The 25,371-nt window shown below is 42.2% G+C and overlaps 8 protein-coding genes across 15 annotated transcripts; 4 read left to right on the top strand and 4 right to left on the bottom strand.

Moving 5' to 3' along the window:
• Positions 1 to 421: 421 nt before the first annotated feature.
• On the bottom strand, positions 422 to 2,936 carry LOC6582056 (integrin-linked protein kinase homolog pat-4). Its single transcript, XM_002007733.4, has 6 exons — positions 2,834 to 2,936; positions 2,679 to 2,774; positions 2,213 to 2,378; positions 1,753 to 2,154; positions 1,548 to 1,691; positions 422 to 1,489 (listed from the first exon to the last, which is right to left on the bottom strand). The coding sequence occupies exons 2-6, from the start codon at positions 2,765 to 2,767 to the stop codon at positions 929 to 931; spliced, it is 1,362 nt and encodes a 453-aa protein (XP_002007769.1). The 5' UTR covers positions 2,768 to 2,774; positions 2,834 to 2,936; the 3' UTR covers positions 422 to 928.
• A 62-nt stretch (positions 2,937 to 2,998) lies between these two features.
• LOC6582055 (multifunctional methyltransferase subunit TRM112-like protein) lies at positions 2,999 to 3,679 on the top strand. Its single transcript, XM_002007732.4, has 3 exons — positions 2,999 to 3,180; positions 3,238 to 3,339; positions 3,408 to 3,679. The coding sequence occupies exons 1-3, from the start codon at positions 3,103 to 3,105 to the stop codon at positions 3,600 to 3,602; spliced, it is 375 nt and encodes a 124-aa protein (XP_002007768.1). The 5' UTR covers positions 2,999 to 3,102; the 3' UTR covers positions 3,603 to 3,679.
• An 88-nt stretch (positions 3,680 to 3,767) lies between these two features.
• LOC6582054 (dual specificity protein kinase splA) lies at positions 3,768 to 9,575 on the bottom strand. Of its 5 annotated transcripts, none has more exons than XM_044009802.1 (10): positions 9,066 to 9,575; positions 7,957 to 8,071; positions 7,617 to 7,763; positions 7,377 to 7,543; positions 6,775 to 7,161; positions 6,174 to 6,427; positions 5,890 to 6,106; positions 5,112 to 5,570; positions 4,301 to 4,435; positions 3,768 to 4,238 (listed from the first exon to the last, which is right to left on the bottom strand). In XM_044009802.1, exons 1-10 carry the CDS (start codon positions 9,146 to 9,148, stop codon positions 4,034 to 4,036), a joined length of 2,169 nt encoding a protein of 722 aa, XP_043865737.1. In that variant the 5' UTR covers positions 9,149 to 9,575; the 3' UTR covers positions 3,768 to 4,033. The 5 variants fall into 5 exon arrangements, with proteins under 5 accessions (XP_043865737.1, XP_002007767.1, XP_015017732.1 ...); XM_002007731.4 differs by having other exon boundaries at positions 5,112 to 5,573; positions 9,066 to 9,574; XM_015162246.3 differs by lacking the exon at positions 5,112 to 5,570.
• Positions 9,576 to 9,698: 123 nt separating this feature from the next.
• On the top strand, positions 9,699 to 12,893 carry LOC6582053 (myosin heavy chain, clone 203). Its single transcript, XM_002007730.4, has 3 exons — positions 9,699 to 10,000; positions 10,353 to 11,228; positions 11,288 to 12,893. The coding sequence occupies exons 1-3, from the start codon at positions 9,818 to 9,820 to the stop codon at positions 11,849 to 11,851; spliced, it is 1,623 nt and encodes a 540-aa protein (XP_002007766.1). The 5' UTR covers positions 9,699 to 9,817; the 3' UTR covers positions 11,852 to 12,893.
• LOC6582052 (uncharacterized oxidoreductase YjmC) lies at positions 12,685 to 17,911 on the bottom strand. Of its 2 annotated transcripts, none has more exons than XM_002007729.4 (3): positions 17,642 to 17,911; positions 13,177 to 14,126; positions 12,685 to 13,102 (listed from the first exon to the last, which is right to left on the bottom strand). In XM_002007729.4, exons 1-3 carry the CDS (start codon positions 17,832 to 17,834, stop codon positions 12,944 to 12,946), a joined length of 1,302 nt encoding a protein of 433 aa, XP_002007765.1. In that variant the 5' UTR covers positions 17,835 to 17,911; the 3' UTR covers positions 12,685 to 12,943. The 2 variants fall into 2 exon arrangements, with proteins under 2 accessions (XP_002007765.1, XP_015017730.1); XM_015162244.2 differs by lacking the exon at positions 17,642 to 17,911 and adding an exon at positions 16,458 to 16,733.
• Positions 17,912 to 18,248: 337 nt separating this feature from the next.
• Positions 18,249 to 23,954, top strand: LOC6582051. Of its 2 annotated transcripts, none has more exons than XM_002007728.3 (6): positions 18,249 to 18,338; positions 21,398 to 21,497; positions 21,604 to 21,918; positions 22,845 to 23,006; positions 23,075 to 23,377; positions 23,443 to 23,954. In XM_002007728.3, the coding sequence occupies exons 3-6, from the start codon at positions 21,613 to 21,615 to the stop codon at positions 23,707 to 23,709; spliced, it is 1,038 nt and encodes a 345-aa protein (XP_002007764.1). In that variant the 5' UTR covers positions 18,249 to 18,338; positions 21,398 to 21,497; positions 21,604 to 21,612; the 3' UTR covers positions 23,710 to 23,954. The 2 variants fall into 2 exon arrangements, with proteins under 2 accessions (XP_002007764.1, XP_043865740.1); XM_044009805.1 differs by lacking the exon at positions 18,249 to 18,338 and adding an exon at positions 20,605 to 21,239.
• On the top strand, positions 18,249 to 24,824 carry LOC6582050 (ADP-ribose glycohydrolase OARD1). Of its 2 annotated transcripts, XM_032731424.2 has the most exons (4): positions 18,249 to 18,338; positions 19,230 to 19,259; positions 24,157 to 24,497; positions 24,559 to 24,824. In XM_032731424.2, the coding sequence occupies exons 1-4, from the start codon at positions 18,302 to 18,304 to the stop codon at positions 24,715 to 24,717; spliced, it is 567 nt and encodes a 188-aa protein (XP_032587315.1). In that variant the 5' UTR covers positions 18,249 to 18,301; the 3' UTR covers positions 24,718 to 24,824. The 2 variants fall into 2 exon arrangements, with proteins under 2 accessions (XP_032587315.1, XP_002007763.2); XM_002007727.4 differs by lacking the exon at positions 19,230 to 19,259.
• On the bottom strand, positions 24,735 to 25,326 carry LOC6582049 (ADP-ribose glycohydrolase OARD1). Its single transcript, XM_002007726.4, has 3 exons — positions 25,205 to 25,326; positions 24,972 to 25,146; positions 24,735 to 24,916 (listed from the first exon to the last, which is right to left on the bottom strand). The coding sequence occupies exons 1-3, from the start codon at positions 25,324 to 25,326 to the stop codon at positions 24,761 to 24,763; spliced, it is 453 nt and encodes a 150-aa protein (XP_002007762.1). The 3' UTR covers positions 24,735 to 24,760.
• Between the last annotated feature and the right edge of the window lie 45 nt (positions 25,327 to 25,371).

Raw genomic sequence — 25,371 nt, 5'->3', positions numbered from 1 at the left:
CCGAGCTAACCACTGCACCAAGTGCTATCATTTGTCTGCTATTAGTCAATTTTCATTAATATTTAATACATATTTGAATTTACCACAAGTCAATATTATTTTTATACATGTGAATCTATTTGCTTTTGCATAAAACTCAAAAAGTAGTGCGCTCTCACAGCTGCGCGCTTACGCCGGCTCTCATCTTTGCTCTCGCTCTCTTTTTCGCTGCATTGCTCTGCTGCTGCGCTGCCCACGCGCTGCAGAATGGCGTGCACATAATGGAAATCAGGTCAGGGCCGTTTTGCTCACGCTGACTACACACCATACACACTCACACACGCACACTCAAAGAAAGCTTTCGTTGTTTTGCATTTTAGCGGCAGAAGCTGTCGTGAGCTTTAAATTAACTCCATATAGAATCAAACAGCATTTTTTCAAATTCGTTTGTAGGTACACAAATTTCGTTTAATCATTAGTAACAAATATATATGCTGTATAAATACGTACGTTTAGAGGCTTAACTGTTAATTGTGTGTATGTATATATGAACTTAAAACAAAATACAAAATCGAGCACCGTCCAAGCATTACCATCGAAATTCATAAGAATATAAAACGTGAGCAGCACGAAACACAAACTACTGCACACCGTGTGAAAGGGAAAGAGTAGAAAAAGGGAGACACATTGAACACAATAGAAAACTTAAAAGCTTCTTTTTACCTGTAGACATTTTCAAAATGGCGTAAATGTTCCGTAAGTTTTTAAGGCACTCGGTTAGATTCAGTTAAGTTTTGAGTAATTTAACAAAAAAAAGTTGTTATTATAATTAGTTGGCAAAACACATCGTGGAAGCACTTCCTGTGGCTCCATTTTGTTATCCTTTTTTAGCTACACACACTTTTGTAAACAGGCACATTTTGGCTTGGTAATTTCGTGGGTTTTCCCTCTAAGCTTTGACTGCGCTGGAGTTCATCTTCTCTAGAATTGGCACAACCATATCGAACTTGGGTCGCTTGCCCGGATCCTCGTTCATACAGATCGATATGAGCTTCGCCATGTGCGACGAAGTACCTGGCGGAATTTTGACACGCAATCCTTCCAGTGCAATCTTCATGCCACACTCCATGGGCGACCATTCAGCGAAAGGCACCTCGCGAGTGGTCAGCTCCCAGATAACCAGCGCAAAGCTCCACATATCGGACGCCTCCCAGTTGCGGTCGGCCGGCTTACGTTGCAGCGCTTCCGGCGACATCCAAGCAGGCTGATAGATTCGACCCTTCTCCTGGAACGAAAACTTTGCATCGCCCATGTTAATGCGTGCCGTCAAATCATCGTCGATCATCACGTGATGACTGTTCAGATGATATGTGGGTATTATACGCTCCAGCGAGTGCAAATAGGCCATGCCACGTGCAATATCCAAGGCGAATCTCACGGCCTGGCTGGTGTCCACGACAACGCCCGATGCGCCATGCAGCAAATTGAAAAGCGACGAACGTGGCATGAACTGGAAAGGAAAGTGGGATTATTAGGGACTGAATGATGTGGTATTTGATATGACCTACCTGACTGATTACCACCAAATTAGGAGGCGAATTGCAGGCGCCAATGATGGGCAAAATATTGGGATGCGAGAAAATGCGCAGCTTGGGAAACTCCTCATTAAAGTCACGCGAAATGCGTGAAGTGCATTGACGCAATGCGAGAATCTGTTAATCATACAAATTTCAATTAAAAATCAATGCCATTCAGCATTTAGTTTCTACCCACCTTGGCTACAACATCGTTCTTTTGCCAACGACCACGCCACGTTTCACCAGAGGGCGTCACTGCAATCTTCGTGTGCAAGTCCAAATCTCCCAAGCTGATGCCCTTAAAGCGCGATAGAGTAGCATCGCGTGAGCGCGTCTTCATGCCCATCCAGCTCTGCTCCTTGAAGCTGATGATCTTCAGCTCCTGGCCACTCTTCTCGGCCAGATCTTGTATACGCTTGCCCAAACTGGGCTTGGCCTTGTCTATAGCTGTGTGACCGTCCTTGTTGGCAATGCTGACCAGAGCGCCCGCGTTCAATAGATCCTCGCAGATCATGTCATAGCCCCAGAAACAGGCATAGTGCAGCGGAGTATTTCCATGCTCGTTCACAGCATTGACATCCGAGCGCTCGCGCAGCAACTACAACAGAAGAGATTTAATCAATCAATATAATATTATAGGGAATTTAAAAACTCACCATTTGCACCACTTCACGATGTCCGTGGGCGGCGGCCAGATGCAGGGGAATGTCATCACCCATGTTCGTGGCATTCACACGAGCACCGCGCTGCAGCAGAGTCTCCACGAGCTTCGCATGCCCCTCCTTGGCGACCCAATGCAGTGGACTAAAGCCGTGATCATCGCTGCAAAAACAAATATGCAGGGAGAGAGTGAGAGCAAGAGCGAGAGCGAGAGCGGCAAAGGCAGAGCGTGAGAGTGACGCACTTATATACACACACGCACATAGTTTCGTCTCATTGTGTGTGTGCAACTTGTTTACACAACACAAGAATAAATCATGACGTCACGGTCCAATTGGTTGGTGACTATTGCCCAATATGGCAATTTGCAAGCATTTATTACATTTTATGCACAAGTCAGCATATTTTATGCTCAGTTTGTTAGATTTGCACTAATCTTAAACACTTTTAACTCGCTTTTACCCCAAATTCATGTCATGCTCGGTCTCATCCAGCCAGAGGCGCACTTGAATTGAGTTGCCCTCGCGGCACCAGTGAAAAATATCCTCCATAATTGCACTACAAATGTATATTATATGCTTTAATAATGTTTGGAACACAATTTGCACTTTATTTACATTTAGAAACGTTTAAAAATCGTAAAATTGCAGCAGTTGTTGCTCTGGCTCTATTGTTGTGCTGCTGGCTGGTCACATTCTTTACATGCTGCGATAACATTATGGGAACAAACTATTTCTATCGATATTCTGCACAATGTGACCGGCAAGCGGAGAAAAAACAGCTGTTGTGCACGCGTTGCCCAGTGAATGCTTAAAACGTGCGTTTTTGTATATATTTAAACTGTAAAGCATTTATTGTTATATCTCAAAAGTATTAAAGTCGCACTATGAAACTAAGCACATATAATTTTTTAACTTCAATGGCCATCAAGGGCGTCAAAGTGGGCTATCCATTGAAGCTAACGGTGAGTTGCTGGATTACCTGCTATTGATTGTTTCACGAGCTTTAATCTTTTGCGCAGATTAACAAAAAGGATGTAATTGAAAGCGAATTCAATCCGGTATTTATAGAGCGGTTGCTACCTAAACTGGATTGGTCAGCGGTTTATAGCGCCGCGCAGGTGGTGAGTAGCGAATACACTAACAATCTGTTGAGTAAAATTCCTTGACTAATCTGCAAATTCTCTTCTAGGCGGAACTAGCAGACGACATTCCAGCAGCGCAGCCCGACAATGTGGCAGAGGACGAACAGCTGTTACAGCGGCTGCATCATCTACTTTTTGAAATCGATGTGCTAGAGGGACAGCTGGAATGTCCCGAAACGGGCCGCGTGTTTCCAATAACCGATGGAATACCCAATATGCTGCTAAACGAGGACGAAGTTTAGTTCGATGCAAATAGAAATAAATAAATATAATACATAATAAAAGTCCATGTAACAAGTAATACAAAGTTTATATATATATAAATATAAAAAGTAAATAAATAATTTTAAAAATATATTTACATATATTTATAAATATTAACAATAATAAAGCCATTTTAAGTTAGTTTTTAAATATCGTTTTATAGTATATTTTAAGCTGCAAAAAGTTTTCAATACGAACACCAAAAAATAATCAATTGGATTTGTGGATGGAATTTGTAAGTGCATGGAAAAGACATAGTATGTACGTATGATCTATATATATATCTGTATATAAATGGAATATGTATCGCGTATATAGGGAACACATCGGGAGCAAATTGTAGTTGAAGTCAAGTTCGAGAGCTTCTTGGTTATTCTTTGGCACGTGAATAATCTCTGCCAGGCTTATACTAATTGCATTTGATGTTGGCGCCTTTGCTGCGCGCATAGATGCTCCCTTTGCTCAGCTCCTTATTGGGGCCTTTGCAGAGCTCCCCATTTCGACCAACTGCCTTATAGCCACGTTCTCCGCATATGAGGCCAGCATCTGGCCCCCGTGGTGTTTGCTTCTGACAGAGCGTTGTGTTTGGTCCATTCCAAGTGACGTAGTCGGCGCTGTTTAATCGAAAATAATATTGATAAATGATATTTAATTTATAGATTTCTGGTAAACTTACAGCAAGAGATTCTCATCGGCTCCCTTGGCTAGCTGTGGATTGGCTCCCAGCGTTGCCATGCGTTCGATTAGCGATTGAAATTCACCCGATTCCAAATGTTGTTCATTGTCCAGCTGGGAGGAATGCTGTCGTTGTCTGTGAGAGACAAAAAGAAATTATCGTTATGCTTAAAGTGCAATTTTTATATAGATGAAAAATTAGCGAACTGACTAATAAAGTATATATCTAAATTAAATTTTAAGTTCCAATAAATCAAGTTTTAATTTATAATATTATTTTTAAATCTTCATTAAGGTTTGTCTTCTATAATTTTATTCTTTGATTTAACAGATTTATATAAGAAATTTAATTTTGTTTTCAGTTAACATTTAATAATTCATTCAACTTTTTCTTCATCTCTTTCTTTACACATTTATATATTATTTAAAAATTTTTAAACAATTAATAAAAGTAATTTTATAATTTTACAAAAGGTATAATTTGAATAATAATAAAATTCTTTTAATATAATTTTATTTCAAACATAATTATAAAATTATTATCATTATTATTTTTCTATTAATTATGCTTTTAATTTTTCTATAAATTTTTTTATTATTTTCACCTTCAGTTCGCAAATTTTTCATACTACCCTCGCATATACACATATGGGTATTGGGTAAATGAATTCTAACATGCCAAAAAAAAATAAAAACACAAATAAACAAATAGAGTTGAATAAAAGTTAAATCAATAAACATGCAGCAAGGCTAAGAATAAACATGCACAACTGTACAAAGTTAACGGCAAACGGTTAAACGGGCAGGCATACTTCAGTGAATCGGTTTTGGTGCGCGCGCGACTTTCGAATGCCTTCACTATGGAGCTGGCCGAAACAGACGAGGATCCCATCGATGTGCTATACGAGGCATAGCTGCTGATGCTGTAGTTGTTGTTGTTGTTATTGTTGTTGCCATTACTATTGTTGTTGTTGTAGCAGCTGGAGCGCGCCAGCATGCCCTTGGTAGTTAAACGTTCATAGTTGGGGCGCGTGGGCGATTGTGGAGGCGAGGCATACGAGTGCGTGGATGCACCGGAAATGCTGGAAGCAGACATAGTCTGCCCCTGGCAGGCAGTTGTGTCAGCCTTCGGCTCCGACTCCGACTGGAAGGCAGCTTCGTTTGGCACCTGCTCCGGCGTTTGCTCATGGCTCAGGATGATCTGTGTGGTGGCCGTGGAGGGTGTGATGACATTGATGGATGGCAAATGGCGATGTTGCTTATGTGGCTTGCTGCTGCTCATTGATGATGATGCAGACAATGACAATGACAATGATGATGACGATGACGATGATGATGTTGATGTTGATGGCGATGTGGTGGGGGCGTGGCAGCAAGCAAGCAAAGGTGTTTATTTGTTTGTTTGTTTGTTGTTGGTGGTTGAGGCAGCAACAAAGTTTTACAAAGAAAATGGGCAATCGATTAACAAAACGAATAAAGCAGCAGCAGCAGCAGCAGCAGCGGCAGTAAAGGCAGACCCAAGGGTTTGGATAGGTGTCTATATAGCTATATATATGTATGTGTATATAGCAACAGCTAGCTGTTACGCACCTGAGTGTGGCATCCACTTGATCCACCTTCAGCTTCATTTCACTTGCAGCAGGCTGAGATTTGCTCAGCGTTTGCTTCTGGTTGCGTTGCTCATCCTCATCCTGCACGATTTGCAGGATTTGGGTGGCCCGATCCTCAGCATAGTTCACCGACTCCAAGGCCATCAAAATGATGCGCTCAGCTATGTTCGGATACTTCTGTTTGAACTGTGACTCCACTGGAAGTGAGACGGAATAGAGTGAGTTGAGTTGGAAGCAGGAGAAGCACTAACTAAAGCCACTCACTGTCTGCCTTCTGCTCGGCTGTGTACTCCTTGGGCCGCAGCGGTATATGCTGCACCGCCTGCTCCTGGCCCGCTTGCTGCTCCGACTCCAGCTGCGGCGGTCGATTGTTGGGTCTGTGTGGCTGCTGCATGTCCCGCTTGACATAGCCCAGCGAGATCAGCTTCTCCGAGGCGAACTGCACATTGTTGTCCGCATTGGCCAGGATGTCCAGCAGCAGCATCTCATCCGCCTTGGGGAATATGTTCTTCATGTATCTGAAGTGGGGGAAAATTTCTATTATTTTAAATTACAATTAAATATAGAGTAAATATTGTAAAAGAATTAAAAGTTAAATTAAATTATATAAGGAATCATAAGAGAACGAGCAATACAAAGTAGAGCTAAGATTTATAGAACGATAAGCTTTCGTAAAGCTAAGTAAAGCGATAGAAAATATATATATGTATATTAAAGTTAAACAAAATACAAATTCAGACAAATAAACTCGTTCCATTTTTCCATTTGCCCATGGCTAATTACAAAATTGAGCTCCATTTTGCCATTAGCTAATTGCATTTGGCATTGGCATGCAATTACGGCTCAATCTCTGGCCAAATCGCACCTCAATTTCATTTTGGGCGAGGAGTGGGGCTTCGGTGAGCTGCGCCACTGCGGCGAGCCATGCAGACCCACAGCCCCCACTCCGACTCCGACTCCAGCTCCGACTCCAACTCCAGCCGGTCCCGCTGCTCCTGTGGGCTGGTGTCCGCTTTGCATGCTCATGAGACTACCGAAGCGGCCGCCGGGCAGGGGACTGGCCGTGCGTGATGTAACCGTTGCCCGACTAGCGCCCATGTCCAGGCGGCGCGCCGGTGGTGTCATATAGAAAGCGGAATTGCTGTGGAACAAGTGACGCTGGGCGGGAGGCGTGACGAATGGACCAGGCATGGTAACGGGATGCTTTTCCACCTGCAAAGCGCTGATGACGACAGCCTCGCGATTATAATAGCTGGCGTTAGTAAGCGGGTGTACAAGAGAGAAAGAGAAAGAGAGAGAGAGAGGGGAGGAGATAGTGTGTGTGTGTGGGTGCATTAAGCAGCAGCGTGTGAGAAGACATAAATACACATAAACATATGCACAGATTAGCAAGGAATTACTTTAGCAATAATGATATAAATATATAAAGTATATAATATATACATATATACTATATTATCGGCTTACCGCTTCAGCAATAGCCGTATATGATTCTCATCGGCTGTGGGAAACATGTTCTGTATCTTGGTGACCACGGCCTGGGTATCGCTGAACGAGGTCTCCTGAATGGTGGAACGACGCGACATGTTGGATGGCAAGCGGGCACGCTGCACAGGCAGAGGCGAAGAGAGCTCCTGTAGCAGAGATAAGAGACAACACAGAATGCTATAGAAATTACTCGCATTTAACTGTTCAGCTAACGCCCACCAGTTGTCCGCGCGACGAGGCGGAGAGCAACGGACTCGTCGACAGATTGTGTAAGGCGCGCTCCTGGAAGGCACGCACGGCGGTTAGATTGTTGCTGGGATGTACCACATGGAAGGGAGAGCTGTGATGGGAGTGCTGCGCCAGGGGCTACAAATGACAAAATGAGAGGAGAAATGGAAAAACCAAATAATGCAAAACAATACAAAATTGCATAAAACATTTCATGTGACACTCAAAAGTATGCAATGAATTTTACAACTTTTATGCAGCGCACAAAAGTATGCTATAAAAACTTTATAGCTTTCGAATACACTCTCAAACTGCAATTGAATGAGCTCACCTGCAGCGCTATGGACTCTGTGGAGCAGCGTTCGTTTTGCAACTGCTTGTAGCTGCTGCGTCCGGCGCGCGGATCCTCCAGCTGCATAGCCTTGGTCAGATAGTTTATGTAATAGCTGCAACGACATAAAAATGGCAAAAACTGCAAATCAAAGGCCATAAAATGCTAGCACACAAGGGTTGATTGCCGGCAACGGCACGGGGCCGGCCTCCGGTTCGGCTGCTGCTGGTGGTGAATTTCTCAATGATGGTACATTTGGGGAAAATGCTCTGGGTAACGGCAAAGGTAAAGGTAAAGGTAAAGGTAAAGGGTACGACGATACCTAAACAGCGACACGTGCCAAGTAGCTGCCAAATGGCAGCAGCAGCAACTCACATTTGACAGCTAATCGGGGGCTGTGATTGCGAGAGACGAGATGAGACGAAATGAGACGACATGACATGGGACTCCTGACAAGTGCACACTTGAATTTAACGTATGACAGTCGCTGCTTAATTGCACACAGAGCCAAAGCAAACAAATGTGAGAGCAGAGAGCAAAGAGGAGCAAGTAGCTCGCAAGTTGGAGTGAAGCCCACATTAGGCGGAAGTGACACAGTTTATGCGCCAATGAGGCCAATTGACATCAAGTGTTGTACTTGGCATAATGAATAGCACGTCAAGACAACGCTAGAGAGCAACAGCAAAAGTTACTTCAGGCAGATTTCATGCGCTGCCTAAAAGTATGCAATGGAATTTTTACAGTTTGCCTTTAGCCAAGTAGACAATTGTAGACCGCTAGCAGGCCTCTCAACCGCTGGGCTATCAAAAATGTATATAAAATATAAATATACTTCACAGTCACTTGACATTTAATAAAATTCCCAGCAATCAAGTTGCCCCAACGGCTGTCATGCTACACCCGAGCACAGCTTTAATAGGCGCCGCCTGAAAGCATGCAATGGAAATTTGCCGCCTACAGCTCTCAGCTCACATTTCAATGCAATTTCATTTCTCATTTCTCTGTGTGCATGCACAAAATCAAAAAAAAAAAAAACTGTGTGCATGCATAAATATTTATGACGTTTGCTTTATGCATTTTCATTTGCTGTTGCGGTTGCTGTTGCTTACCAGTTGCCCGTCGTTTGATCATATTTGCAGTCCCAACCGGGCGGCATCTTTTGATAGCCATTCGTACCGCCTGCATCGCTCATATTTGAATTTTATGCTTTTTTTCGATTTTATTTTTGTTGAATATTTATGGCTATTTAAACGGATATTCGCAGCTTGTTTGCCAACCGTCTGCAACCCCGAAAACTTTGCTGGATTTGCCCTTGCCACTACGAGCTTTGTAGTTGTTGTAGCTGTTGTAGCTATTGTTGTTGTTCCTATCGTTGCTGGGGGTTGTTAACCACCACCGAAACGTCGCACACTAGCACGCTCCGTCGCTCGCACACAGACACAACAAGCACAGTTATTTTTGTTTACAAGGCGCAGCCGGGTAAAAAAAAACCAAAACACGCACACACACACACACACTGAGAGACAGACACGGCGTGCCGTTAGTGCCAGGATTTTTCGTCCTTGCCGCTTTTCCAACGAACGAACCGCGCTTGGCCAGCTTTCAACGTCTACTGACTTGGCCCGCTCGCCGAGATGCTGCGCGGGAGCGAGCTTTTCACTTTGGCGCCAAGCTCCAGTCGCTCGGCAGTGTTGGTTAACGCTCCGAATGTAACGGCTGTGGCTGAGCTTTGCTTTGACTGCCACCTGAAGTGTGAGCTGACACCAAATTTTCAGTATATTTATAGACATAGCACAATCAAATACTTGAAACTTCATATCCAACTTTTTGGGCAAAATATATTTATTGAGAGGCCAACAAAATGTCGGTGTATACGCCGGAAGTGCGCATTACGCGTATCACAGACACGTATCTGCAGGATACGCTGGACGAAATGGCAGAGGAGCAGCAAAAACCCAAGGGGCCGACCAGAGCCGAAAAGAAGCAGATGAAGAAAGAAGCAGCGCGCAAGAAGAAAATGGAGGAGCAAATGTTGATTTTGCGCGTAAGTAGAATAGAGCTTCAAGCCATCTCTCTCCCTCTCTCTGTCTCTCTCTCTCTCTCGCTCTGTCTCTCCCTGAATATCTTAGCTATATCTTTAAATTTTCTTCTCTCTCTTCCTTCTCTCAAAATTACCTTCTACTGTTCTTCTTTCTCTTCCTATCTCTCTCTCTATCTCTCTATCTCTATCTCTCTCTCTCTCCCTCTCTCTCTCTCTCTCTCTTTTTCTCTCTCTCTGTCATACTTACACCTGATCCCATCGTGTCGGTCTTTTTCTATTCCACTTTCAGTCTTTCTCAGTTCTCTCTCTCTCTCTTTCTCTTCATACTTCTCTAACGAATCGCCTTCCCCCGTAGCATGGCTTACGTACTGAGCTGGAGATTGGCAAGCGCATGGATCTGCGCGGCATGGAGGAATGGAACGCCATAGCTGAGCAAATCAAGTTGATTGAGTTGCGGCAAGAGCTGCTGCAGTGGGGAGAAAACGCCGAGCGCATTCTTGAGAACAAGAACGATCGCATCAATATGCTGGTCGCCGATCTGACGCACACCAACGAGCAGCACGCGCGCAATTTTGGCCGCACCGTGGAGCTGATCGATCACATCGGCGAGTGCTACCACGCCATGCTGGAGTGCAACAAGCACATGTACGAACAGCAGGCGGAGGATCTGCTCAAGGAGTTCTACGACGAGGTGCACCTGCGCACCGAGGAGGTGGACGCGATGCACCAGAACAGCGAGAATATCATCCACGCCTCGAACCTCTACACGCGCGATCAGCTCAAGGAGGACTACCAGATCTACCAGGAGCAGCGCGACGACTACGTGAACAAGAACATCGCACGTCGCTTCGATATACGCGACCAGGTGGTCAACAAGATGAGCCAAATGCAGCGCCAGCTGAACGAGTTCGTCGATGCACTCCACAGCACCGATCTGGATGTGCACAAATACGAGCGCATTCGGATGCTGACCGAGCGCCAGCAGCAGTTCGTGGAGGACACCAAGAAGCTTAACCAGGACGAGGTGAAGTACATCGGAATGCTGCACGAGATTCAGCAGGACACGCTGCGCGTCGAGACGGAGAATAATGCGACGATCAACGATCTGCGCCTGGAGTTCGAGTACTTCTCGAATGTGCGCAAGAAGATCGAGGATCGCATGCATGCGGATCGCATCACAACGCACGAGAAGCTGCGCATACTCAGCACTGAGTGCTACGAGTTGACCAAGGTACAGTCGCCACTCGGCATCACAGACTCTCAACCTCATTCGACGCCTCTGCTCCATAGAAATTCGAGAAGATCGTGAAGAGCGGCGAGCTGCTGCTTGCCCTGTCCATCACCTGTCGCAAGCTCCAAACGGAGTCCGAGAAAATCATTGTGGGCGGCGAGGTGGTCGAGCCCATCGATGTGGGCCCGGTCGATGACGATTTCACGCTGCAAACGCTGGACATTAAGAAGCACGTGGACCTGAACGAGGAGGATCTGGTCATGCTGAACAAGAGCCTGAAGAATTTCTGGCGCCAGCAGGCCATGGCCCAGGCCCAGAACATGCTGCTGCTGGAGGAGAAGCGCAAGCTGACCGAAGAGAATCAGCGCCACATCGACTTCATCAAGTCCATGAGCAAGACGGACAATGCCGAGGAGCTGCGCGCCGCCATGATCGTTAGTCCGTGCATGAAGAAGGTGCCGCTGCTCTTCGACACCCAATGCCGTTTCCAGAAGCTGCGCATCAAGCGCGAGTCGGCCACAGCCGGACGGGACGCCCAGCGGGAGGCGATGAACACCATCAAATTCATCCTGCATACCAGCCAATGCAGTCTGCATAATCCAAAGAAGACGGAGGAAAAGTGAACTGGAGCTAGAAGAAATATATATCTAGTATATTTATAGGTAGTTTAGTAGTTAGCAAAGCTAAAGGAATTCACGAAAGAAGAACTCGAAATTCGGATAGCAGAATTTATTACTTTTTCTTATGTTTTTTTTTTTATAATGATGAAGATGTGACTGAAAGATCAGTTAGATGAGTTTAAGTAGTTATTTATGGGAGCAAAATTCCATTAGAATATTAGACATGTATCAACATAACAGAGTGAATCAATTCACTTATTTAAGTGAATATTTCAAGTGAATTTATATAGTGAATTAGCAGTGGAATTCTAGTAGAGTTAAAATGAACAAGTTTTTTATTATCCTAGATATTTATATCCATCAACTCACTCATTCAAGTGAATATTTTGTTAGGTGAAAATAGAATGAAAATCTAGGATAGGCAGTTCAGATATAAATTATTAGATTGTTAGGTATAGATCAGTTATAACTATAAATTCACTTACTCAGGTGAATTTATAGAAAAATATCAGTGAAAATCTAGTAGAGTTTTGTTAGCTATATATCATAAATGTAAATTCACTTCTTTGAGTGAATTTATATAGTGAAATAGCAGTGAAAATCTAGTTCAGTCAGGCTAGTTACACACATATCATTAATATTTATATACCCATTAATTCAGTTATTCAAGTGAATATTACGTTAGGAGTAAAACACACAGTTATTCAAACAGTTTACAGATACTTTATTAATATCATATATGTATGTGTTTATGTGCGTGTGTATGATATATCATAGGCATTAAGGCAATCCAACAATTACTTATTCAAGTGAAATAAGCATGAACATGAATTCAATTCAGTTTAGGCAGTTTTTTATTAGCTCTCAATCAATCGATCAATAATATCGCATACCATGTATCAGGAGGCTAGGCCTGATACATAACATATGTTTATATATATATATATAATGTGTATATAAAAAGTAAACTGTACTCGAAGAACTTAGGCACTAATCAAATCCTTTGGTCAAGACAAATGCACGAGCAAATTTAATTCGCGTCATATGTAAAAAGTGTTATTTTGATAAGGGTTGTGCTCGATATGATTTCTCGATTCAGATGAACCTCAGGGGCTGGACCTTGAGGCGTTCGGCTAGGGCGGCGCAGGTCTTGAGCTGGTTCTCCAGATACTGAATGCCGCCGGCCTGGTCAACAGCCTTAATGTTATTCTGCTCCTTGTCGCCGGCGAGCAGGACGGGCTTCTCAGGATTAGTCTATGGGCGGGGGAGGGGAGAAGGGGAATTCAGTTAGTCTCTAAACTGGAAGCTCGTCCAGCTGCAATTCTTACCGGTTTGGTGCTGCGCAGAATGGAGTTAAAGTCACTCATGCGCTCCTCGAACTGGGGCGCAAAGCTGTTCGGATCGACGGCGATGAAGACCTGGCCCAGATCGGCGGCTGAGTTGGCGCCCGTGTGGGTCCATTTGCGGACGTGCGTGGCGTATCTGGCGCCGGACATGACACCGGTCAGGATGTCCACCATGGCGCCCAGGCCGTAGCCCTTGTAGCCGGAGGTCAACTCAGTGCCGCCCAGGGGGCAGAGGCAGCCCGTTTCGAAGGCCAGCTTGGCGTCGTTGGTGACCTTGCCCTCGGGATCCTGGGCCCAGCCATCGGGCAGGGCGGCGTCCTTGCGCATCTGGATCTCAATCTTGCCCACGGCCACGGCTGTGGTGGCCATGTCCAGCAGGAAGTGATCCTGGCCACAGCCGTTGGCGCCCAGCGAGAGCGGATTGGTGCCCAGCGCCGCCTCCTTGGCATTGGTTGGTGCCATCAGCGGCGATGTATTGGTCATGGACATGCCCACCAGGCCGCTCTCCATGGCGCGCAGAGCATACCAGCCGGCCATGCCATAGTGATTGCTGCCCTTGGCACAGACCCAGCCAACGCCCACATTCTTGGCCTTCTTGATGGCCAGATCCATGCAGAAGTTGCCAACGACAGCGCCCAGCCCGTTGCATCCGTCCACCCAAGCCGTGGCGGGCGTCTCCTTCAGCACCACGGGCACGGCAGCGCCATCCGTGGAATTGATGGCCAGATCATTGATGTACATCTCCAGCCGGTTCATGCCGTGGCTGAAGTGACCTCGATGATCGGCGGCCACCAGCAGATCGGCCTGAGCCTTCGCATGCTCCTCGGGCACATTGACGGCCTTGAAGCAGTCGATCATGAAGCGGCGCGACTCCTCCACCTTCACCAGTTTCTGACACGTACTCGACATCATACGCGATAAGCCGAACAGCACTGTAAAATATTAGCAAATCGAAATTGAATTTGGGAACTGGACTTGGATCCAAAGTCAAGAGGCGAGCGCTAGGAGACGACGTGTTGCTTCCAGATGCGAGACAGGCAAGCGACTAACGGTTAACCCTAAGGCACCATAAGCAGCCGGTCTGATAATTAAGCTAATGCTCACCAATACAACGATCTCTGGTGTGACAATGAGAGTGAGTGAGGCAGAGAGATAGACTGAGAGAGGGGACGGCGGTAGGTAAAGAGCTCACTCTTTATCGTAGCTTCCATTTGTTGTTGTTTATTTACTTTGTTTTTTATTTATTTTTTTTTTTTTTGTATTTTGGCAAAACCCGAAATTGCTAGAGAGGCGCGTGTACATACATATATGCATAGACTTATCAGTTGTGTAAGTATGTGTGTGTGTGTGTGTGTGTGTGTCTCAATATTCTGTGTTGATATATGTATCATAAAGATATATGTATATATGTATGTATGTTTGGCACATGTATGTATGTTTGGCTAGTTTTTTATGCAGCACACGAATATTGTTTTCTTTTTATAAATTCTCATTAAGTTAGTGAAATATGTCACGAAATGTGTTACACATGAATGGACTATAAAGCTTTATTATATTGAACTGTTGGGTATTACGATATAACATATGTATGTATATACATTTATAGTCTAAGTCAAGCTTATCAAATTTACATATGCATATTTAGCGAGAGACTAGTCAAATATTGTTTTCGAGCAGCTTTCAAAGTAAGCGATTCTAATAAGAAAATAATCTATAAAGCAAACCTGCTTTAAAATGTACCTATAACACATATATTCTATATATATTCTTCCCGGGTTGGCTATCTCTTATTAGAACCGGACTTTGAGCTAGGCATAAAACAAAGAAAATATATGGTATGAATATTCTCATACATCTATTTTAAATTAAAATACTTTTTACAAGACAAAAAACTATAAATATAAATTATAAAATAAAAAATCAATCAATTATATAAAATCAGCGAATTTGTATATAAAAACTAAACTTTTTTATACAATCTATAATTTTGGATTTTTAATAAATATATAAATAATTATTCTTCGATTGTGAATACAAAAAAAATACAAATATAAATAAAATAATTGACATATAAACAAGATGCCTATACAATTAATTAATATATAAATATAAAAAAAATTTTGATATATTAATAAGAAACAATTATAGAAAAAATTGATGATTAAATAAAAATTAGGTGATATAAAAAATACCTTATGTAAAAAAAATATGAATTTAAAATATATTTGATATGAGTTATGTAAAAAGTAATTTCAACATAAATAAAAATCAATAAAAATAAAATTATGCACATAAATTTATTTATATTCTACATATTGATCTAAAAAATATGTATTTTATAAAGGTCATGTATAAAATAATATTAATTAAAAAATAATTCAAATTTATAATCAGAATAAAGCAAAAGGAAGACTTCAAATTTTAACTAAACTAACAGTATAGGATGAGAGCTTCCAGCATAAAGAGTATTATAATACTATTACTACTATAATATTATAATACTTCTATTACTATATATACTATTAACGATAAACGACCTATAGCTATCTCTAGAGTCTAGACTCATTCGTGATACAGTGAGTGTATTTGCTTTGTCGCCTAGTCGCCTTCTATCTGCCTCTAGCAACTTATTTCGCTGGGGGCTCGCAGCACAGCAACAACTACAACTACTACAGCTACAAGCGAACATACACATATATGTATGTGTGTGTATGGCCAAATATTTATTATTAAGCTATGTGTTTGTATGTTTGTATTTCCAGTTTTATTTTGAATTTGTCAAGTCTGTTGCTGCTGCCATCGCTCGTGTCTGATGTGGGCTGTGTGAGCATTTGTGTTTTTTTGCTGTTGTTGTAGTTGCTGTTGGCTTGTTGTTAATGACCTTGAACTTCACTTGGTATCCATTTGAATAGGGCGCCCACACTGGCAGCCCATGGATGAATTAATTACGAGACAAATAACAACTGATGGATGGGTTGATAAATGTGTTCGATACATTGATTATGGAATGACGGAACTTGCGGTATTACAGTACTTACAGTACAGCCTTAACAAAATATGTCACCTAATGTGTTGCTAAGCTCTTGACAACTGCCACGCCCCCGCCCAGCCATTGAATATGCGATAATGAAAGCGAATTTTGATAAGTCGCTTGAGCACAATAAAGTCGGGCAGCTTAAGCAATATGAAATAATGCAAACAAATATACACAGGCATATATATGTATATATGTATGTATATATCTGTCCGATAACCTTACTAACCGATTCGGAATAGCGCCAAGCGTGTCGGCCTCTTTATCAGTGATATACGCTGTGCGTATTTTACAGCACTGGCTTTCGCACATCTCTCATTGGTCAAATTGTCGGGCGCCATTGTTGCGTCCTTACCAACACTGGCTGCACTTTACACATTAAATCACTTCAAATTTTGCATTGCACATTTTAACGTTGAATTTGGACAAAACAACAGAAGTCAGCCAAAAAAAATTTTTTAATTATATAGATTTATAAATAAAATATAAATATATATTTATATAGAAATGATATTAAACGTTTGCCATTTGTCAACGCCTATTTCGATTCGTATAGAACATTGTTTCGACTCTTAATTGGGCTAAACGAGTGTTTTTTTTTTTTCGGGGCTGCACATAAAGTGTTTCGAGTGTTGAATGGGCTTTCAATTAGACAATCAAATTCTCATTAGTCAAGTGAGCGAAGTGGAACACAAATTGGAGCAATGGAAGAGTAGACAATTGAAATTGAGTAAATGAATATTGAATATTATATAGTATATATTGATATAAATGTGATATGATCCATTATTTGACATAATGAGCACTTGTTTTGGTTATCGATCATAATTCAAATGCCCTGAGGAAAAGCTTTGATTTATGGAGTAGAAAATAGTGTGAATCTTCGTGTATTACTTTTCTACTTTTCAAAATAGTCTAAAGAAATTTCAAATTTTGTATTTATATTAGAACTTTTTTTGTAATTTTTCTACAGCTCCATAAACATTGTCATACAATTCTTAAGACGCTATCCGTTTTACTAGAAACTTATAAATTGACTAAACATTTATAAACAATAGAATATAAAACTCCACAGGGTAAACATTTTTAAATTATATAAATAGAAAAAAAAAACGATAAAAAAAAAAGTAAAAAAAGTTGTTGTTCATACAAATTCTCTGGTTTTATGAGTAATAAACAAAATTTCATTGATTACACGTGGGTGGCATTGAATAACAACAGCTCAGGTATCTCAAGCAAAATATCTATAAGGAACAGCTGATTTCATGCACAAACAACTGTCAGCTGCCTGTCGTGAGCGTCAATTATAAAGTAAAGGGAAGCTAAAGATAGGCATATAAATCATAGCGCATAGATAATAAAGAATTGCACGCGTAATTAGAATAATAAATTAGAATAATATATTCCACTTACCGCCCAGATTTGCATTGATTTTAGGCGCTGCAGCTGCGCTGTAACGCCTACAATGCTGTTGTTGTTGCTGCTGCTGCTGCTGCTGCTGTTGTTGTTGGCGCCTTTGAAGTGTTTGAATACACCGCCGATTGATGCTGACGTAGGCGTTGGCAGCGACCGCACGACGCGAGCAGCACAATGTCAACGATGTCATTGCAGCGAATATGGCAAAAACGAAACGAAAACGTTCTAAAGTGCTAAAATCAAATCAGGAATGGCAACAACAATACCAACGAGTCGAATACGTCGCCGCAACAACAACTAAAACCCAAAAGCACAAAACTAGTTGAGCGCTACGTAGAGCGCAAAAAGAGAGACGCGTAAAGCAACAATAACAAGTCTATAGAAATCAGCGAATACGTAACGAAACCAAAACAGCTGACGTCGACGTCAACGCTAGCGTCTCTGCGAGCAGCTCTGCTACTAATGCTGCTGCTGCTTGTGTTGTTGCTCTCAAGTTTCGTTTTGCCTTTCGCCTTGCACTTTTTAGTTATTCTCTTAGCTGCGTCTGTTTCAGAACGTTTCTTAAGCGCGTCTTCTTCAGTCGTTTCGATTCCTCTTCGTCGTTGGGAGATTAAACGCGATTAGCGGCGAATTGCCCAAGCAAACGGAAAGCTTCGAATGATTTTAGCACGACAATCAACTACACAAATACTACGTAAAGTATAATTATTTACAAACGAATTATTAACAACTGCACGCAAGCAGCTAGTTTTACGTAATTACTACTACAACAAATAAATGTTAACAAAAATGTGCAATTTAACAACAACAACAACAGCGACAACGACAACAGCAAATAAGTGTGAAAATGCGAATCTTTAGAGAGATTCTATTTGATTTATATTTGTGCGCCTCGTCGTGTTCCGTCGGAGCGCCAAGTTGAACTGCCATGAACTGAGTTGGAGACGTTCTCGTCGACGTCGTCGCCTATCGCCCGTTTCCACACGGTGCCTCAAGCTCTGCCGCGATTAGCTCAATTGAATAAAAGTGAAATTTAAATTCATATACAAAGAAATCAACTCGCGCAATGCGTAGAAATGCGTAGAAGCAGACGAAAGAGCGGGAGAGTGCGAGAGAGATAGACCAAGTGGAGAGCACAATCAAAATTTGTGGCCTTGGCCACAGTTAAGAAGAGGCGTGTGCATTCACTAACAATTAACATTAAATATAATATATAAATTAGCTACAACGAGTAAAGCAAACATAAATACACTTATAGTTAATTGTAAAGTTAATTGCTTTAAGGTGAAGCACATTTCATTTGTTTACATTGCGCGCGCAGTGCTGTAAAAGGCGCGCTTAGCCAAGACACAAACCAGTACCGTAAGAGCTACGCGCCAAGAGTAAAGTTTGAAAGCTAAATCTTTTCAACAAATTTGTTGTTGTTGCTGCTGCTATTGTTGTTGTTGTTGCCGCTTTAACTTAATATGGTAATTTGTATGCTTTGTGTGTTTCTCTGCCCAAGTGTGTGTATATGTTAATATGTATTTGTTTTCACCAGCTATGCGCAAAAATTATTATAATTTAAGTCACATTTCTATTTTAGTATTCAAGCAGCAACAGCAAATTTTGAACGGTATGTGAGTTGATTTTATTTATAATACCCTGTAACTTTGGAATAGGGTATAATGTCTAAAAGTTCCATATTCTCCATTTATACCGTAGTAAAGCTTTTGAATATATTCAATTCATTCAATTCCAAACAAAATGTAAATATGGAAAGGTATTTTAATTAGTAGACACTCTGATGTCATTACAACACTCTGAAATTTCCATTAAGATATTGCATTCATAACCGAAGTTATTCAATAACTAATTTCCCTTAGTGGGAGACTCGTAGGAAAAGCAATTAAAACAGTTGCACAAAATGCGCAATAGATGGCGCTCTCTGTCTCGCTGTCACTAAGAATCTAATTCGAATGGTATTTCTACCGTGTTTTCTCAACTGCTGGGTATATAGCAGTCGCACACTCCCCAGCACATTCCTCGTTTATTTACTATTTAATTACTCAACTGGCAGCGATTACCGTTGTAGGAGATTCGCCTACGCGAGCAGCGTACAGGTGCGCGCTATCAATATTCGGCTAGCTTGATTCAATGGGCCATAGGGCCAAAGATTTTTTCGACCAACTCAAGTTGATTTTATTTTGTTTTCATATTTGGGCAATTGCCTGCGGCACATAAACAATAAATTAACAGCAAATGCTAACAAAACAAACAAACGATAACAAACACGCACAGACATGCTCAGACCTATCACTGAGTGTGTGTGTGTGTGTAATCATATGTCATCATCAGCAACATGATGGCATTTTGTAGAACCAACTGCTGAGTCAGAGTTGACATCCAAAAGCCACAAATTGGGGCCGACTCTGGGGGCTCCAAACTGGGCTTTAGCATTGCCTCCAGCTGCTCTATTGCTGTCTCTGTCTTGCCACATATTTATGCTTGTGCAAGCAGTCAGAAAAAGGGCATATTGGTTGTGTGGAATGTGTGTTTGATAATGGATATCGTTGGATGTGTGAGGGATAGAGAGAGAGAGATGTGAAACTACGTATATTTTAGTGTTCAGATTTGTTATTTGGATTATGTATTACGTAACGGGTATTTACAGACATGCTTCAGCCTTTGAAGGGCTTGAAGTTTGATAGACAGCAGCTCAAGCTTATTTGAGAAACCTGGCATATATAAAATATAAATTATAAGCGACATAACAAAATGTTAAATAATTTAACTTTTAAATATAAAAACTTTATTTATTTATTTATTTTTATTCAACATTTTAAAACAATTAAATCTAAAAAATTAACAAAAAATAGTTTTACATCATACTTCAACCACTTACGCTTACATTTTTATATCTAAGTTATTTTTTATTAAAAATCAACATATGTTAAATTTTTATAGATTTTAAGATCTCTACTGTAGGCGTGGCAAGAGAGTTACTCAGCTGTACCCTGCAAAGTTTTACAGCTAGCAGCCTAAAACTTGGAATGTGGTTAAGACTCAAGCTACTCCACAGACCCTATCAAAAGTTCCCTAACTACATTGACAATAGCCTTGGCAAATGGGTGGATAAAAACCCTAAAGCCTTACAGTTACAAGCTGAAAGAACAAAATTTGCCAACAGAAAGAAATTCAATGAAGTATATCTGATATTATATGCCTATTCTGGGAGTGGCATATCAGAGAAACAAAGTTTCTATTGTCTTTCATTTCGTTCCAGAATCAGACTGAATCACATTGAATTCAGTGCACAAATGATTCATAGATCGATCTCAGCTGCACTTAAGGCAAGACAACTCATGAGCATGAGTCAAATTGAAGGCGTTTCGCGCTGAGCAGCCCAAGCCTCGCCCGCGCTGAGCGTGTATCATGCAGTCGCTCAAGCTCGGCTGCAACGTTCTCTTGTTTTGGTGCCGTTTTCGTGTTGATTTCGTTGAGCGCATTTCGCTGCAGAACGCCGGTCGAAACAGACGCAAGCTGTGCGTCCAAATTGATAAATAATCAGCACGCTCCAGCAGTAGCAGAGAGAGAGAGAGAGAGAGAGACAGAGGTAGACAGAAGACAGAAGCAAAATAGAAACTGAAACATATTTTAAAACAAGCTACTAACTAACGGCTGCTAACTCTTTGCTCTAAACAAAACTAATCGACGACTCACCGCTAATTGCTTTGTTGTTGTTGTTGTTGTTGTTTCTTTCGGTTCGTTCAGCTTTCGTTGCCAAAAAAGAAAAAGCAAGAACGGAAAAAAGCGTACAAAAGTTTTTCATTTGTGAATCGGGCATTCGATTTGGCCTTGCGAAACTTTCCGGGTGAGTACTTAAAATACTTAAAATACAATTTCAGTTGCTGTTCGTCGCTGTATTGGCATTGAGCGGAAGCCAGCAAAAAACAAAAAATAATTGCACTTAATTGCAGTTAACCGAAATGGCCAACACGAACGTGAAAATCGTCGAGTCGAAACTGGATCTGTTCCAGGCACCGCAGCACTATGCCCTGGCCCATGCCGTCGACTCTTCCTTCACGGCGGTCCGCGGCTCCCTCGCCTGGCAGTTCGCCCTCATCTACGGGGACGTGGACGAGCTGCGACGGCGTCGCGTCACCAGCGGCAACTGCGTCGTGCTCGAGCATAATGCACGATTCGTCTACTATTTGGTGACCAAGGCCAATCTCTATGCCGGCAGCAGCTACGACGATGTCCAAGCGGCGTTGATCTGCATGCGAGAGCATATGGTAAGGCTGGCGAGTGCGAGTGGGAAGAGGAAAGGGCAATGTGAGTGTGGGAGTAAAAGAGAGGCAGTGAGTTAAAGTGGAAGAGAGAGAGAGAGAGAGAAGTAGATTTATTTAGTTCCATGTTGAGTACAGAGTGAGGGAATGATACCGAATGATAATAGATAAGCTGCCTATATAAAAGAGAGAGACAGAGAGAGTGAGGAAAGTGATAATAAACAATGGCATTAATATACGTACATATGTAGGTATTATTAGATTAGTTAGCTGATTAGAGAGCAACATAGATATGTATGTAAATATGGGAATACATTCATTAAAAGGGCTTAGAGAAACATATGTAGAATAGATAAAAATAATGGAAGATCTGTTTTGAGAGTGAGAATGAGTATAAGAGAAATGAAGAAAAAACCAAATGAGATGTACTAAAATAAATGTAGATTAAACCATTGATGAAGAGCAAAAGAGACAGACAGGTAGGGAGAGAAAGAGATAGAAAAGATGAGATCAGATATATGCATACCTTGAAGAAAGATATATATAAAGATCTTAGATAAGAAAAAACAAGCCAGAGTGAAATCTAAAGTGAGAAGTGAGAGAAGACAAAGAAAACATTATATCTATAGTATAATCTACCGGTAAAAAGTCTATAAACCCAAATATGATAATCAAAAATCTAGTAACTTGGGTATTCTGCCTTCCCAATAGTATTATAAAATTCTTGTAGTTCAGTTAGGGCATGCAAGAGTCGGCTATGACCATGCCACACAACTGTGTTTGCACAGCATCTCGTTAATTTACAGTTAATTTGTTGGCATCATAAATATGTAAACAGAAGTATTTATAGAGAGAGCGAGCGAGACACAAGCCGATTCACGCATATGTTAATTAATCAAAGTCAATCAAATTTTGTCAATCACGCATCGCAGCGGAATCATGAAATCACCAAAGTGGCGATGCCGCGGATTTGCTGCGGCGACAGCGAAGGCCTCCAGTGGAAGCAAGTGAAGCGCATCATGCAGCAGATATTCGCTCACAGTGAGTATCCCATTGAGATCATGATCTGCGAGCATGACGACATAGCCAGAGAGGTGAGTGCAGAATGAATACAGATATATGTATATATGTATGTATATTCACTTGTCTATTGCCTTTCCAGCTGGCCGCGCCAAAGTGTCAGATAACCGAGGCGAAGGGCAACTTGTTTAGCGCACCGGAAGACTTCGCTCTGGTGCACTCGGTGAGCGCGGACTTTGCCATGTGCGCCGGTATCAACTTGCAGTTCCGCTGCAAATTCGGCCAGGTGGACGAGCTGAAGCGCCAGCAGCGGCACACGGGCAACGTGGCCGTGCTGGAGCAGGGCGGACGGTACATCTACAATCTGGTGACCAAGGAGCGGGCACACGAGAAGTGCACCTACACGGCGCTCTACTATGCGCTGCTGGCCATGCGGGAACACATGGTAATCTAGCTTAGACCATGCCATAAATGAATGACTATTAGCCAAACTGTAATTCCAATCCTCAGCGTGAGCATCTGGTCACTAAACTGGCCATTCCACGTCTGGGCTGTGGCATCGATCGTTTGGATTGGCTGCGCGTGCGCAGCCTGCTGGAGCTGGTGTTCGTGCGTGATGGCGTAGACATCATTGCCTTCTTCTATCAGCCGCCCAGCATGGAGCGCGATACCATCAAGGTGATCTGTCCCACCTGCAGCCACATGAAGCTCATGCAGCTGCCGCGCAGCGTCAGCTCCTCGCGAAACTCGCTGCACAGGGAGAAGACGCCCTTCTGAGTGGCAGTTGGATAAATGGGATTTCTTTGTATATATATACATATACTATATATAATTCTTAATTTATAACATTCGAAATGGGTTGGCATGGGTTGCAGGGCACCAAATGCACCGTTACTTATAACTAGTTCTTAGCACAAGAAAATTACATTTATTTTACGAATATTTATATGCAATACATACATACATACATAATATATTGACAGCAAATAAAAAGACAACGCCTGAAGCTGGCTTTAAACGAAGAAAATGTGTTTTACAGCATGATTAATAGAGTTTAGAAATATTCTATGTAGTAGGCCATGATTCAACTGTCTCTACATGTATATATAAGGCTCGGTAATTGCTTGACAGTTCAGTTCTTGCCTGAGGCTCTCAGTATCAATTGCTCGACTTTTCACTCTCCGAAAGGAAAATAATTAAATACGAAAATGTCTTCTCTTAAAGTTGCAGAGATTCGTAACGCCTTTCATCGTTCGTTTGTGCGGAGCATGACTGGCTTCCAGTTCAACGAGGTGGATGGGGATCTCTTCTCGGCCCCGAAGACTCACTCGCTGGCCCATTGCGTGGGCGCTGACCTGGCCATGGGCGCGGGCATAGCGGTCAAATTCAAGGAGATCTACGGCAAAGTGGACGAGCTGGAGGCACAGAAGGCGCGCGCCGGGGAGCTGGCACTGCTGAAGGATGACGAGCGTTACATCTACTATTTGGTGACCAAGTCGCAGAGCTGGGCGCTGCCCACATACGAGACGTTGCAGTCATCGCTGGAGAAGATGCGCGATCACATGGTAAGCAAGTCCTTATTAATATTCATATGAGATATGTAATCTTTCATCTACTTGCCCGCAGGCCAAGAATGACGTTCATAAGCTGGCCATACCGCGCATCGGCTGCGGCATTGATGGCCTGCAGTGGGACAAAGTGAAAGCCATTATCAACGATGTCTTCCAGCGCGAGGATGTGGAAATTACGGCTTACAACTTCGTGCCGCCACAGGAAACCCAATAATTGAATCAATTCTTAAATTTATTGTTCACAAACTCTAGTTCCTCTATTTATTTGATGGTGGTGCATAATTATAGACTTTCAATTCAATAGAATTCGATTGAAATATCTCTGCCAGCATTTCTCGTACTTTACTCCAGCGAAGACCGTCCAGGCCGCAGCCAATCCTTGGCAGAGCCAACTTGGTAACATTATGTGCAGCCTGTTGAAGACGAAAACTGTTATATTGGATATACATAAGCTAGCAGAGCTCTTACCATATGCTGTTGCATGGCACTTAGGGAGCTGTGGAGCAGCTCATAGGTGGGTTTGCCCCAGCTGCTCAGCTTCGTTATTAAATAGTAAATGTAGCGTCCATTATCTCTCAGGATAGCCACGCCGCCTGGTTTCACATTTTGCTTTTGCAATTCAGCAACTTTGCCAAATTTATTACTGTAAAAAAAAAAATGATTGAAATTCAGAGCAATAGAAATTCGCTAAATAAACTTACCGAAACTTGACGGCAATGCCCTTGCCCATGCGCAGATCGGCGGCGACGCAATGACACATGGAATACTCGGGACCTGCCGAAAATAAGTCACCATTGACTTCTCTCAGTTTGAAATCTGACATAGTCACACTCAGCTTTAGGCTTCCATCAGAATAAAATCATTCAAG

The sequence above is a fragment of the Drosophila mojavensis genome, unplaced genomic scaffold (genome assembly GCF_018153725.1).
Source record: "Drosophila mojavensis isolate 15081-1352.22 unplaced genomic scaffold, ASM1815372v1 contig_74, whole genome shotgun sequence".
Taxonomy (NCBI): Eukaryota; Metazoa; Arthropoda; class Insecta; order Diptera; family Drosophilidae; genus Drosophila; species Drosophila mojavensis.
Note: the sequence above shows the minus strand (reverse complement) of the source record. Positions and strands in the feature narration are given on the sequence as shown.

Coding starts and splice junctions, on each gene's coding strand:
- LOC6582055 (XM_002007732.4), top strand. CDS start 3,103: ATGAAACTAAGCACATATAATTTTTTAACTTCAATGGCCATCAAGGGC. Junction 3,181..3,237: donor GCTATCCATTGAAGCTAACG/GTGAGTTGCTGG, acceptor TCTTTTGCGCAG/ATTAACAAAAAGGATGTAAT. Junction 3,340..3,407: donor TTTATAGCGCCGCGCAGGTG/GTGAGTAGCGAA, acceptor ATTCTCTTCTAG/GCGGAACTAGCAGACGACAT.
- LOC6582056 (XM_002007733.4), bottom strand. CDS start 2,767: ATGGAGGATATTTTTCACTGGTGCCGCGAGGGCAACTCAATTCAAGTG. Junction 2,379..2,678: donor GAGCATGACATGAATTTGGG/GTAAAAGCGAGT, acceptor TTGTTTTTGCAG/CGATGATCACGGCTTTAGTC. Junction 1,490..1,547: donor ATTTGGTGGTAATCAGTCAG/GTAGGTCATATC, acceptor TTTCCTTTCCAG/TTCATGCCACGTTCGTCGCT.
- LOC6582054 (XM_002007731.4), bottom strand. CDS start 9,148: ATGAGCGATGCAGGCGGTACGAATGGCTATCAAAAGATGCCGCCCGGT. Junction 7,544..7,616: donor CCTCGTCGCGCGGACAACTG/GTGGGCGTTAGC, acceptor TCTCTGCTACAG/GAGCTCTCTTCGCCTCTGCC. Junction 7,162..7,376: donor ATACGGCTATTGCTGAAGCG/GTAAGCCGATAA, acceptor TACTAACGCCAG/CTATTATAATCGCGAGGCTG.
- LOC6582050 (XM_032731424.2), top strand. CDS start 18,302: ATGATTTTAGCACGACAATCAACTACACAAATACTAC. Junction 18,339..19,229: donor ATCAACTACACAAATACTAC/GTAAAGTATAAT, acceptor TTTCTATTTTAG/TATTCAAGCAGCAACAGCAA. Junction 19,260..24,156: donor GCAACAGCAAATTTTGAACG/GTATGTGAGTTG, acceptor CTTCTCTTAAAG/TTGCAGAGATTCGTAACGCC.
- LOC6582052 (XM_002007729.4), bottom strand. CDS start 17,834: ATGACATCGTTGACATTGTGCTGCTCGCGTCGTGCGGTCGCTGCCAAC. Junction 14,127..17,641: donor AATCAATGCAAATCTGGGCG/GTAAGTGGAATA, acceptor AATATTTTACAG/TGCTGTTCGGCTTATCGCGT. Junction 13,103..13,176: donor TTCTGCGCAGCACCAAACCG/GTAAGAATTGCA, acceptor CCCCGCCCATAG/ACTAATCCTGAGAAGCCCGT.
- LOC6582053 (XM_002007730.4), top strand. CDS start 9,818: ATGTCGGTGTATACGCCGGAAGTGCGCATTACGCGTATCACAGACACG. Junction 10,001..10,352: donor AGCAAATGTTGATTTTGCGC/GTAAGTAGAATA, acceptor CTTCCCCCGTAG/CATGGCTTACGTACTGAGCT. Junction 11,229..11,287: donor AGTGCTACGAGTTGACCAAG/GTACAGTCGCCA, acceptor TCTGCTCCATAG/AAATTCGAGAAGATCGTGAA.
- LOC6582051 (XM_002007728.3), top strand. CDS start 21,613: ATGGCCAACACGAACGTGAAAATCGTCGAGTCGAAACTGGATCTGTTC. Junction 21,919..22,844: donor TCTGCATGCGAGAGCATATG/GTAAGGCTGGCG, acceptor CACGCATCGCAG/CGGAATCATGAAATCACCAA. Junction 23,378..23,442: donor TGGCCATGCGGGAACACATG/GTAATCTAGCTT, acceptor TCCAATCCTCAG/CGTGAGCATCTGGTCACTAA.
- LOC6582049 (XM_002007726.4), bottom strand. CDS start 25,326: ATGTCAGATTTCAAACTGAGAGAAGTCAATGGTGACTTATTTTCGGCA. Junction 25,147..25,204: donor GGCATTGCCGTCAAGTTTCG/GTAAGTTTATTT, acceptor TTTTTTTTACAG/TAATAAATTTGGCAAAGTTG. Junction 24,917..24,971: donor GTGCCATGCAACAGCATATG/GTAAGAGCTCTG, acceptor CGTCTTCAACAG/GCTGCACATAATGTTACCAA.